The 13,620-nt window shown below is 49.7% G+C and overlaps 1 protein-coding gene across 1 annotated transcript in view; it reads right to left on the bottom strand.

The window, feature by feature from the left end:
• RASSF5 (Ras association domain family member 5) overlaps positions 1–13,620 on the bottom strand; it is a 74,656-nt gene that overhangs the window by 34,444 nt on the left and 26,592 nt on the right. The window contains exon 2 of the mRNA XM_007470705.1: positions 10,481–10,602. Coding sequence (XP_007470767.1) covers positions 10,481–10,602 — 122 coding nt within the window. The remainder of the gene's footprint in view (positions 1–10,480; positions 10,603–13,620) is intronic.

Below are 13,620 nucleotides of genomic sequence, written 5' to 3'. Positions count from 1 at the left end.
CCCACGTCCCCTGCATCGGCAGGCGGACTCTCAACCACTGCGCCACCAGGGAAGCCCTAGAATTTCCTATCTTGATGAGTGCCATCAACATAGATTATTGCAAAGCCTTCCCGTAGTTTCCCTTGTTCTCATCTCTGCCTCGTCCAAACTCCTCACTGCCTTGTTGCCAAAGTTACCCTTCTAGACCAAGATCTGATCAGTGTTGTTCTATCATAAAACCTTCCCATTCAGATGTCAACTAATAATTATTGAATAAGTATTGAGTTTCACGACCTAGTATCAAGCTTATTCATTTATTCAACAAAGAATTACTAAGCACCTTCTACATGGCAGGCACTAGACTGGATGTTCTGAAGAAGATATAGCTCCTGCCTTCTCATAACGGCCAGTGTAGTGGAACGACATGAAATTAGACATTATATTGGAGTTACCGAGCTCCCACACACTTCATTCTCTCTCTCTTAATCCTTACAACCCCACAAGAACGTATTTTACAGATGAGTAAGCTGAGGCTCAGGGTGGCTCATTTTGCCCAAAGTCAAAGAGCTAGTAAATGGTGGAATCAGATTTCAAACCCAGGGCCTCTGTGTCTGACAATTTTTCATCAGTTGTCCCTCCTCCAGTGACGCCCCAGTGCCTACAACAATATCCTGAACTCCAGAGTGGGTCCTTCAAGGTCTTTCACAGCATGTGCCCAGCCAACAGGTCATACCCATCTCCAGCCACAATCAAGCATCTCTCCTTACAGCCGCGCACATTTGATTCACGTTGCCAGCAGCCGCCCTGCCCTCTCATGGTCTTGCTGTTTCCTCTGCCTGTCAAAATCCTCCTGTGTCCTCCCACTTCCTGACACACGTTCACCAACCACGACCACACCTCCCCCACCTTGCTGGTGCCTCTCAGAAGCAGCCTTTTTCAGATGTCCTCTCTGGGGTGAATCTTAAGAATGCCACCCTCCATCCTGAGAGCAGCATTTGACAGCATTAAACCGCCGTGCACAGCACAGAGCTCAATTTCCCCCCAGGTGACTTCCTGTTGTAAGAGGTACGTGGCTGCACACTATTTAGGCTGACTCACAGGAGAGTCACTTTCTCGGGGCTTCTAGCCCACTCCACACTTCTCTCGCTTGGCTGCAAGGCTGACAGCTTCGATAAGGCCCTGACACTTACAAACACCAAAGGCAGTTAAATCAGCCCATACCAAGAAGCAGAGGCCCTGAAGAGCTCATGCTGGGTCTGAGTCAGGCACCGGGAGTCTGCCATCTAATTGCCCTCCTTTAGGGAAACTAGAGAATCATAAAAGATGTTTCTGATCAACAACACCATCCCCCACATGGCCCTCTTCAGTCCTCCAGTAGCCAGGGCAATGTGGTCACGGGCGTGAGACGTGTGAATAACTCTTGCACTACTACACGCAGAAAGACAGCCTTGTTGCCTCCTTAGAGCGTCAGGACAACCTGGCCAGCCAGAGGTCATCTCAGACACCTACTGATGCTAGGATAGAAGGAGTGGGTGGGGCTGTGAGGAGCACGGAGAAATGTCTCCAGTGCTTAAGGATTTCTCGAGAAATAAGTACTAGAGCTCTGTCCCTCAATGGAGCCAGGATATCAAGTGCCTTCTGGTGGGAAGCTGTTCCCCTCCGTCTGATCAGAACTGCGCTCCCCTGGGTTGGCCTGGGCTGCTGAGAGAGGCCTTAGGGCAGCTCCCGTTAGAGGCAGCTGTTTAGTGGAGTCGAATCACTGACAGATTTGGCCAGCACTCCTGGCTTCTAGAGCATGGAGGGAAATCTGTGGATGGGGGAGCAACTGTCCCAGATATAGCCAGAGTGGAGCAGAGCAGCTGGGGACCAGCTCCTTCCTTTGGCACCTGAGGATGGGCTGGCAAAAAATGAGATAAAATGGAATCATAAAATGTATTTGATTAATCCAAGAAAAGGAAGAAAAGAAAAAGGAAGCAAAGAACAGATTCGACAAATAGAAAACAAACAGCACGATGAGAGACTTAAAATCTAATTATATCAATAATCACATTAAATGCAAATGAGCTAAATAACCCAATTAAAGGGCAGAGATGATCCAACTGGATTAAGAAAAACAAGATTCAACTATGTGCTGTCTGTAAGAAATGCCCTTTAAATATAAAGACACAAATAGCCTGAAAGTAAAAAAATGGATAAAGAAATATCATGCTAATGGTAATCAAAAAAAAGCTGGAGTGGCTATATTAACAGACGAAGTAGATTTCAGAACAAAGAATATTACTGGGGATAAAGAAGGTTATTTCATAATGATAAAGTGTCAATTAATCAAGAGAATGTAATTATGTTAAATGTTTATGCACTGAATAATGGAGCTTCAAAATACAAGACAGAACTTTAAGGAGAAATTGGCAAATCCACAACTATATTTGGGATTTCCCGTTCCACCCCTCTCTCAATAATTGATAAAACAAGCAGACAGAACACATGGTATGCCTCAACAAATGTTAGCTACTGTTGTTATCAGTCACAATTCAGTTTGATAAACCTTTATCAAGCATTTCAGAGGAGACCCAGGACCAGGAGACCCCTCCCAGAGAGGTGTACAGGTATCAATCAAGAGTGTTACTTAGGCGTCATTATCAGAATCTGTGTGCAGAGGAGAAAAGCTTGTGAATTTATAGGCACAAAGAAATGATAAATCAGACTAGAAGTGTATCATGGTGAAAGGAAGAAATGGCATACCAGGATAGAAGGCTTTGAGTGCTAAATAGAAGGCATCTTGTCATGCTTTATTGGTTTTTGTGACTTTAAAGCATTTAGCTTAATAGTAATAATATTATTATATTGTTTTAAGATGAAAAATCTTTGTTACAATTCATAATATTAGGAGTGAAGGTAAGTAAGCTCCTTCACGCAGGCCATAAGATAAGCTCAATTCTTTCTGAAGACAGCATGACAGAGAAGGGTCACGAAAGGATTGAGTGACGCTCTCAAAGGAAAAATAGACTTACTGCAAAAGAAAAAAAAAAAAAGAGCGTTACTTAGGGAGCCCCAGCCTCTCTGCAGAGATAGACCTGGTTCCCCAGGTTCTCCCCTCCCGGCTCCCTGGCTCCCCGGCTCCCCCGTGTGGTAGTTCTGGGTTTAGCCCGTGACGTTGGGAGGAGGGCCGGGGCAGGACCGGTCACAGTCGCTTCCTCCTTTGGAGGGTTCTGGAAAAGCAGAGCTCCCAGTAGGGTGACACTGGTGTGGCTGCGGAGGGAGCACAGGGCTGGGAGCCAGGTTACTCGGCTCTGCACTCCAGTTGAGTCACTGCTCAGTGGCTGCAGGGGCTGAGGGAGGGGATTCCAGCGGGGGCCCTGCTAAGGAATGACAGCGGTGGGCTAGGGGTGGAGGTGGGGCGCATAGGCAGAAAGGCAGCAGCGACCTGACCTGTGGGGCTGAAACACCAGCAGGCCGGGCCGACCCACCCTGGAAGCCGTCTGTCCCTGTGGTGAATGGGGACAGGGTCTTGAGTCTTTTTATCAACAGAGTAGAGCAATAACTCAGGCCGCAGCAGAGGGGATAATCGTTAAGTCTTGTAGCAACAAGTACCCGCCAAACCACAAAGCTGTAGTGTCCTGGCTTTATATCCAGGAGAGTAATCCATCTTTCTGGTATTGTGGAGAGTAGGCAGAGCCAGACCATGAAGGGTTTTGTGTGCTAATCCAGATTTAGACTGATTTTGAGGGTAATAGGAAGCCGCTGAGGGTTTCCATCACAGGGTGACACGATAAAAAAATCCAGTAAGGCTGTTGGAAGCACCAGAGTCGGCCCTGGAATGTCACCCGGTGATACTGACATGCTTTCACATACATCTTCTCACTGGAGCCACACAACCAGCATTTCTCAGAGGAGAAACCTGAGACTCAGAGAAGCTAAGAGGCTTGTTCCCAGTCACATGCCAAGATCGTCATCTACACAAACTGAATTAGAGCCTAGCTCTCCTGTCACTCAGGCCAGGGTTCTTTCTTTTCTTTAAGAAAATATGTATTGCCTTTTAGAAATGTTACACTAGAAACACATGACAGCATCTGGTTATTCAAACAGCCCTGAAGCAAACAGCAAAAGTCGAGAGTTCTCTCATTCTACCCATCACCTCCCACCCCCTCCCAAAGTGAAATCCTTTCGAACAGTTGGCTGGGCGCCCTCCAGGCCCTCACTCTACATTTAGACACACACGCATACACACATACACTCATATGTACAAAGTACAAATGGGCTTGTCCTGCATGTACCACTGGGTGACTTGTCTCTGTTGGCACTATTCCTTGTCAGTACATACAGATCCATCCCTCCTTTGTAAAGCACCTTGGCCTTAGTGCTGGTGGCTGGAACTTCCATCCCAGCACCCCCGCGGCTCTCACCACTACTCACGGTGCCCCTTAGGAAGGGGCTGGACCCAGTGCCCTGGTAGTCAGGGCACCAGATGACCAGAGTGCAGCCTCTGTAGGCAGCATTTCCCACTGAGGGCACCTGAAAAGATTTTAGAACAATGCCTGGCTCCATTACTATGTGTGGAAAGAATCTGAGACAGTCCTTAGGCATACTGTTTTTTTAATTTTAGAGATTAAATATTAATTTAATGTGTGTCAGGAAAAAAAAATCTTAAGTACATCAATGGTGATTGAAGGATTTAAAATTTTTCCTTTAACATAGTTTAAGTTCACTCAAATAAATCTATGTAAAGAGAAATATTAAGTAAATAGTAGCATAGGTGGAATATTGATATGGCCAGAATCTCAAGTGTGGAAAGTGCCCAAGTGAGGTTTGGGAACTGCTGTGGGAGGGGCTGGACTTGACAGGCGGGGACCTGGGAACCTGGTTTCTAAATGCTGCTTCTGGGTTCTGGAGGGCCAGGAGGAGGGGATGGAATCGGGGCCTGATGGATATAAGATTCATTCCCCGGCTGCAAGTGATTTGAGTGGAAGGAAGAGTGCTTATGTTTTGGTCTTGTCGTCTGTGCGTTCCATGTACCAAGAAAAGTGGCACCAAAGGCCTGGGGAACAGAGCTGCCAGGAACCCCCTGGTCTGCAGCAGGTTATGATGAACATCAACAGCTGTGGGCAAGGGCTTCCTCTCTTGGGATCTGCTTCCCCAAAGGCAAGGAAAGGACTGAACCAAACCAGCAGAGGTCTCACTTCATCCCCAGGGCACTGGGGAGCTACTGGGAGTTTTTTTCATCACAGGGGTGACAGGATAAGAGCACCTTTAGGACCACCTGACGTATGACATCTTTGGAGCATGCCCCCAAATAAAGGAACTGCAGCTCTTCTGTGATCTTCAGCCAATGCCAACCATGTCCTCTAGGAAACAGGCTTAAACTGAAGAAGGGATCTGGGGTAGACTTGAAGGGGATTTGCTTGGTCAGCATGGGTGCCCAAGAGAAAAACCAGACATCACAGACCTCTGAGATCTCCAAGCAGAGACTGACAAAAAATCAGGCAACTCCCATCCACTCTTCCTTTGTTTCTCCACCTGAGAGAGACATGCACGAACCACACACCTTGTGAGTGCAGCTGGGGCTCTGAGCCCATCCCTGCCCCCTCACACGCCCTCCCCTTCCTCCCTCCCCGCCTCTGTCTGGCATGGCAGAGAGAAGACAGACAGAACCTTGGGATTACTGCTTTTCAAAGGTTGAGGCCAAACACTTATCTACAGGATGATCTCAACTGTGTTTTGAAAAATGTATGAATGTACAGGAAGAAAATATAAAAATGTTAACTAACAGTGGTTCCTTCTCGATGGAGGAAGTTCAATGATTTTCTTTTTCTTAAAGAACAAAGCGGAGAGACCTCCTAACAGCCACGTGCCTCCAAACCAGTGGAGCTCTGACCAGGGCCCGGGCCACAATAAATGCCCACCCCCACCCCGAAAACAGCACTCGCACATTTGGTTGGCTCAGACCACGTGACAAGGTCAAGGTGAACGAAAGCTCCATCCGGGTATGCAACAGAAAATCGAGCCAAGGCAGAAATCAGCACAAACAAGCTTTTTAGAAAAAGGCTAGTTAGCCTGGAGCAGGGCCCAGGTTTTATTGACAGAAGGCTAGGTCCTGTCCCAGCTGTGCCTGAAGCATGCAGCCAGGCCTGTCCAAGGCAAACACTGCAGCCCAACCCAGCCGGCCCGGGAGCAAACCCCATTCCAGGCTGGCTGCCGGTGGGCGTGCTGCTCTGCTGCACCCACGAGGGACTCTTGGCTTCTTCTATGTGTCTTCTATACTTCAGTGGTGGTTCTGCTCTAGACACAGCCCTGAGTTAGCTTGCCAGAAAATTCCAAGGTTGACTCATCTCTCCAACAGAGGAAAGGGAGTCACTCTGCTTCCAAATACTCAGATCTGGAAACACCTGTTCACTGCTGAAATTCTGGGAATGAGACAAGGCATGCAGCAAACCCCAGGCCCTGCTCTGGGGCCTTCCCTCCCACCCACGTGAGAGCTGGCTAAGCCACTCTAGGGCAGGGTTGCTCAACCTCCCCACTGCTCACATTTGGGGCCGGATGATTCTTTGTTGCGGGGCTGTGGCTTTTCTGTGCGATGGAGGCTGTTTAGCAGCATCCCCGGCCTCTGCCCACTAGGTGCCAGTAGCCTCCTCCAAGCTGTGACAGCCAAAAATGTCTCCAGTAACTGCCAAATGTCCCACCTGGTGGAGGGGGGCAAAATCACCCCCTCCCATTTGAGACCTGCTGCTCTAGAGGAAGAAATAGAGACCCAAAGTAGAAATGCAGGATGGAGTGGGGTGAGCAGGCTCTGGGATGGGGAATGGGTAGGCTCGAGGGGAACAGAAAGAAGAGAGACTTGGAAGTTCCCAATGGGAAATAAAATTGGGAAAATAAAGAGTCGTTTAAATAAGATTTTTGGTAAATGTTGTTATACGGTGTGCTATGGAACTTCCCTCCTCCATCTTCTAAAGAAAACCTTCAGCAAAAATCTGCATCATTCACCAGGGCTTTGGGGGTCAGATTTGTCTCCCTTCCTTTTCTCACCCTGGACAGGGCAAGGCCCTCCCGAGAGGTCTGGTTACATTCAGACTACGTTATAAACAGTTCCAGTTCCAAAGTGTGTGGAGGATGTACATGATTTTTTTCTCATACTAAATAAACGAGTTACTTTATTCTGTGGAGCATTCCTCCACGATGAACAAAGTTGATCCAAATTTATTACTTGTCCTTTTTTTTAAAAAAAAAATCTTTTGGCTGCACCGCTCGGCATGTGGGGTCTCACTTCCCTGACCAGGGATTGAAACCCACACCCCCTGCATTGGCAGCGTGGAGCCTTAACCACTGGACGGCCAGGGAAGTCCTATCTTGTGGGCAAACCCCAATCGGCAGTACCCCAAATGACACAGCATCCTTAACCAGGGATAGGTCTATCTCAAGTGCATTTGCAAGACCTGCAATACTAGTATATGCTCATCTATGGAAACAAATACAGAGTTTCAAAACAATCACCTTGCACTCGATTCATTACAAAACCTGCAAGAGGAGGAACTACTATATAACTGTCATCAGATATTAGCACATCCAGATAAATAAATCCTGTGTTATATAAACTATGTACTACACTGTAATCTAGTGATCCAGAGAGTTGAGGGCCTGCATCAATGATCTTATCAATAGCACATTTCTCAGGCAAACTGCATATCTTTATGTCATCTTCTGTGACATAGCCAGCCTACACCACTCAGCATGCCTCTATGGCAATTTCCACTGGCTTTACTGGTAAAAGATCATGGGCCGTTTTCCTTGTGAAAAAAATTTCTGATGATCTACACGGGTTCATCAGATCAATGTACTGGTTTCTTCCTATGCCAAGAAGCCTTAGGCAGGCAGCAGCAGTAAAATTGGGCAACAAATAATAACTTTTCTCACTGTTCATAATGTCATCCATGATCCCAGGATAATATGAACATGGTGTTATCCTCAGGCCCTTTACCATATCTGATAAATGGTAAGGGTACAGCATGAGATGTTCTCGACTGCACAGTTCCCCACAGTACTTGGGTTCATCTTCTTGACATGTTTAAGTATTTCTATATTGTAACTGACTGCGAATAGTGTACAGGACAACCTGCTTCTCATATTCTCTCTGTGAATTTCCAAGACTTTGCCTCACGTTGACTGGCAGCTTACTCCAGGGGTAGTTGTGCCAGATGTGGAACTTCACGGCTATGTGCACGATGCTGGGAGCCGGGGCAGGCAGCAGCGGCCGGGCCCGAGGCTGGAATGATGCCTCCCGCCTGCCTGCTCTCACACTGCGGATGGCCCAGGCCGCCCCATGGCCAGGGTGTCTGAGGGCTCAGTGAGGCCTGGGCCACGGGGCGCGGGAGCAGTGGAGAGGGGCAGCTCCAAGTTTCTTTCGGATGTACAGAATTTTAAAAATATATTTTTTAGAACAAATTCAATATCATTCTTATAAAAATACACATCATATTTGCTTTCTAGTACTACTTTCCCAGTGGGAGAAAAAGGCCTGGGGAACAGCAGGGAGGCCGGTAGCACCTATGGGTGGACCAGGTGACTGAACATTGTTGAGTATGTACATCATGGTCAGAAAAAGCGTGTGGATGGCTAGTCTGGGGACTTGGGACTGGACCCCGATTCCCCAGGCCCACTTGTATTCTCTTGAGGAAATAACCAGTCATTCAGCATCTGTGTTGTCTCTCACAGCACACAGGGCTTTTCTCTCAGAAATATGGGGTTTAATTAAAGTCTTGCTCCCCTACTTTACTGCATCACTAAGTCCCTGGCATTCCCAGGCCTGGCACATGCTCTGCATTCAAAACATATTTGTTAAATAAATAGATGGATGATGCCCTTACAGTAAGAATGGACACGACTTACTTCCTTAACGAGCAACATCTGACTAATACATTAAGGCTTACGGTAAATGTCATCTCCTCTGGGAAGTATTCCCTGATTTCTCCCAACAGAAACAATTGCACCGTATACTCAAAATGCTTCATTCATACTTTTATTGAAACATGCATCACACTATACACTATTTGGTTGTATTCTGCCTCCCCTGCCAGAATGTAAGCTCTCTGAGGACCAGAATATGATGTATCATTTATTATCCCCACTCTTACCAGTGCTTGGCACATAGTAGATAATTAATGTTTCATCAATGCAAGAATTAAAAACAACGCTCTCCTGTCTCCCTCCCAAATCCTCGACATCAAAGGTCAGACACACCCTAGTTCAAGTGGCTTGGCAAAGCCCAGAACCAAGAGCTGCTTTGGGCATTAACTTCCTGGTCCTTTGACACTGGGAAAGAACATTTGCACAGTCCCTCTGAAGTTGATCTGGTCTGGCTGGCTGACTGGCAGGCAGGATGATGTGCTGAGAAGCCTCAGCCCCAGCACCCCCACTTCCCCAGGGCTACGAGGCCTCAGAGGATCCTCAGGAGCTTTCTCTGGGACCCCCACCGCTACCCCTACCCATACCCATACCTATGGCTGGAGCCCTAGGCCAAAGCAGTCTCTGTGCTTGGGGTGGACTACAGGACACTTCTCAATAGTGACAGACTTCCCTGTGTCACCGATTCTGTTCCATCCCCCCAGCCACCTGGAAGAGGGTGTGTGATATTGTGATTTTTTAATAAGAAATATATATTTGGTCTCTGTCTCCTTTCCTGGCACAGAGCTCCTAAAACCCTTGGAACTTCCTAAGTGAGAAGAGCAACAAAGGTGTTTCTTGTTATGTTAATGAAGTGATTTTGGAGGCCACCTAAGGATGCAGGCTTGTTGCCAGGAGAACCAACCAAGTGTTAGAGGACTGGAACTTTTAGTCCCACCCCCTGACCTCTGGGGAGGGGAGAGGGGCTGGAGGATGAATCAATCACCGATGGCCAATGATTTAATCAATCATGTCTGTGTCATGAAGCCTCTATAAAACCCCAAAAAGTTGGGGCTTGGAGAGCTTCTGGGTTGGCGAACACGTGGAGGTGCAGGGAGAGTGGCGCCTGGAGAGGGCACAGAAGCTCTGTGTCCCTCCCACACACCTTGCCCTCTGCATCTCTTCCATCTGGCTGTTCCCGAGTTAGATCCTTTTATAATAAACTGATCATCTAGTAGGTAAAAATTTTGAGTTCTGTGAGCTGCTCTAGCAAATTAATTGAACCCAAGGAGGGGGCTGTAGAAGGTGACAACATGGCCTTGCAATTGGTGTCTGAAGTGGTGGTGGGGAGGCGCACAGATAGTGCCAGAATTGAGGTGAACTGCAGGACACCCAGTGGGTGTCAGATGATTGCTTTGGTGGTGTGAGACCCTCGCCCCCCACATCAGAATTGGGGGCAGAATCAGAGTGTGTGCTGTGGACCCCAGCCAGCCAGAAGGGGACCTCAACATCCAGCGTATGTGGAACACTCACGCCACCTCCCGCTCACCAGAGCTCCTGGGAGGGACAGGGGAGCCCGGGGCACCTCGGAGGCTGTTCCCAGCCTGGTCCTTGAGCCCTTGCTGCCTACCTGGCTGAAGGTCGAAGTGAGGGTGCTTTCTGGAGAGGGTCTGTCCCAGGAGGGGCCTTGCTGCTGACTGCAGTCCAGCTGGATCAGGCTGTGGCACTCCGGGTGGCAGGTGAATTTACAGTCTGGAGGGAGAGAACCATAGGGGGATTAGGGGCCAGATAGGAGGCCCAGAGAAATACCCTGGAAGATGGCGTGTATCTCCTGGAGGGAACAGCACGCAGGAGGGGGGCGGAGGGCGGAGAACACCGTGAGAATGTCACCGGCTCTCTGCGCCACCATGAATGGTGAAGGTGAACAGGTGCTTTAGAGTTTGCAAACTATTTGCACCTCTGTTACTATGCGTGACCCTGCAACCATTATTACTGCCACTTTACAGACAGGAAACTGGGGCCTTAGGGACATTGGTGATTTTCTAAGGGCAGATCATCTGGCTTCTGGCTGGCTCTCTTTCTACTAATTTACGTTAATCACCAGGGGCCATGGATCATTGGGGAAGGACTTAACTTTTCTGGGCCTTGTTTTGCCGTCTGTAAAATATAGGTACTAACTGCCCTGCCTAATGCACAAGGACATTTATAGTTACAGGGGAGGACAGGTCTTAATAAATTAAAGGTGCCTCCAGGGACAAAAGCATTATTATCAACAGGAAGGGCTGTCACCTGTCTCTGACCCTGCCCCATCTAGAAATGTGGGGTGGCTTCTCTAAACCCAGCTGCCATAGCTTACAGACAACATCCAAAACTAGGTGCTTCGGGGAAAAGCACACGTTTATCTCCTAGACAATGTTCACCTCCACGGAAGTAAGACTTAACGACCAGAGTTGCAAAGAGTCTGGGGGACTACCTCACAGATGGGGAAGCTGAGGCTCAGAGAGGTAAAGCTAGGTGCCCAACGACACACAGCTCAGTGGCAGAGCCAAGGCTGCGAGCAGTCTCCAGCTTCCTCAGGGCTCTCTCCGGAGCCTCCTTGGCAGAAGGGAGGTGAAGTTGAAGGGGGCAGGAGGCAGAGAGGCTGGGGCAGGCAAGGGGAGGGGAGTGTGTATGGAGGATGGTAGTGAAGAAAAGGTGGGCAGCAAGAGAAATCAACACAAGCCCATCAGCAGTCAAAATGCTCAGATTTGAGGTTGGTTCTCACAGAAGCTGCTGGGCCCGCCAGGGTCACCTGTCCCGGAGGTGCCACAGCTCAGCCAGAAGGTCCAGCTGAGGGAGGCTGCCGGAGTCTCCATGAGAAGGCTGCTCGATTGTGATGCCAGGTGCATGGGGATGCGGCAGCGGACACGACAGCCTGGACTTGTTTGTATAACCTGGGGACGAGGGGACAACTTTTGGCGGATAAGGGCTGAGCCTCCTGACACTCTTTTCCTTCCTTTTAGCAAGCTCCAAGACCTCGGCACATTGGGACTATCTTCTTAAAGCTGTGAAGCGCACTCCGTCCTGGGGCAGCGGTAGGGGTGGGTCTCCTTTTCTCCCCACGCTCTCGGCAAGTTTTGGAAAGAGACCCCCACTCTCCCCAGCTGCCACCTTCCCTTACATCCCCAAAGATGAGTACCTGGACCACATTCCTTGTGCAGGTTTTGCCATTAATGCCTGCAGGGGGGCACCCAGCAAATGTGGGGACATGAAGAGATTCCAGAACCCTGCAACCTTCTGACTCAGTGGTCTGAAGTCCTGACCACCTTTCTGGGATGGCATTTAGAAGCCCTACTGCTCACCTCCCTCGTGCCTGCAGGTGAGGCCCACGCGACATCCCCTCCTTCACACCCAACCCTCTTCTGGGCATTCCCAGCTCTCCTCTGGAGGAGCTATGCTCTCACTTGGAGAGGGGATGGGTATAGCTCACTCTGAGCCACGCACCAGAACCCTGCCAGCACCCACATGCATTCCTGGGCTCCCCCAGTAGGAGATCTCTGCCCGGCACGAGGACGGCCTCACCCCTGGTGGGGGTGAAGGGCACAGGCGGCGTGCAGACCGAGTCTCCCCTGCCCACAGTGCCCAGAAATGCCAGGGCTTTGATAAGGGAGCACCGAGGCCAAGCCCACACAGAGAGGCATTATCCGGGCTCTGCTCCTGGGACACACCTATCCAGCTCCTGGCCAAGCTCTGAGCGATGAAGAATTCTCCAGAGCTGCCAAGGAGTGGAAACTCGCCAGCTCTACCTCAAGTGAGAGCTGCCACCGGCTCCCAAAGGGGAGAGCATCTTGAGAAAGGAAGTCTTCCAGTCTCCTATTTCAACTCTGTGTGCTGCAGACACGGGCACTCTGTGTCCACCTGTGCATCTGAATCTCTCCATTTCTGTCTGTCTCTCTGTGCTCTGCTTCTCGCTGACACACATGCGTGCACGTGCACATGCGCACACACACACACACACACACACAGCACCAAAACCACAGGAACATTTTTTTTTTTACAGCCTCACGCTGAGCTGGACGGAGCGGGGGAACAGAAGACTCCAAGAGGAGTGGTTCGGGATTTTATAAAAAGCACATTTGAGCACCGATGAGTCTGCCCATCAGACCGTGTAATCACAGACTGTAGCAAAACCACTGAAGCACGTCTTGATATTTCCTGGCCCCTGGAAATGCTAAGCCCAGGGCTTTTAGGCCAGCAGAGATGAGGTCACAGTCCCCATCCCTTCTCCACACACAGAAGCAAGCCCCCCCAGTCACAACCACTAGCCTGCAGGCCTCATGTGCTCTGTGTGGGGACATTCATGAGGTTGCCAAGGCAGGGTTGTGTCCACTGGAGCACAGTGCTTAAACCCCCACAGGCCATCTTTCCCTCAAGATAGGAGGAACGATGGAGACACAAGCACAGAGGGGTCCTTCTCAAAGAGGGAACTGTATGCCAGGATGCAGAGAGGGCTCCTGTGCGCTACCCTCAGACACAGGCTGTATTGGTTTCCTCGCTGCTATAACAAAGCACCACCAACTAGGCAGCTTAAAACTGAAATTATTGGGGCTTCCCTAGTGGCGCAGTGGTTGAGAGTCTGCCTGCTGATGCAGGGGACACGGGTCCGTGCCCCGGCCCGGGAAGATCCCACATGCCGCGGAGCGGCTGGGCCCGTGAGCCATGGCCGCTGAGCCTGCGTGTCCGGAGCCTGTGCCCCGCAACGGGAGAGGCCACAACAGTGAGAGGCCCGTG

Source organism: Lipotes vexillifer, unplaced genomic scaffold (assembly GCF_000442215.2).
Source record: "Lipotes vexillifer unplaced genomic scaffold, Lipotes_vexillifer_v1.1 scaffold1122, whole genome shotgun sequence".
NCBI classification, from domain to species: Eukaryota; Metazoa; Chordata; class Mammalia; order Artiodactyla; family Lipotidae; genus Lipotes; species Lipotes vexillifer.
This window is presented reverse-complemented; position numbering and strand designations above follow the sequence as displayed.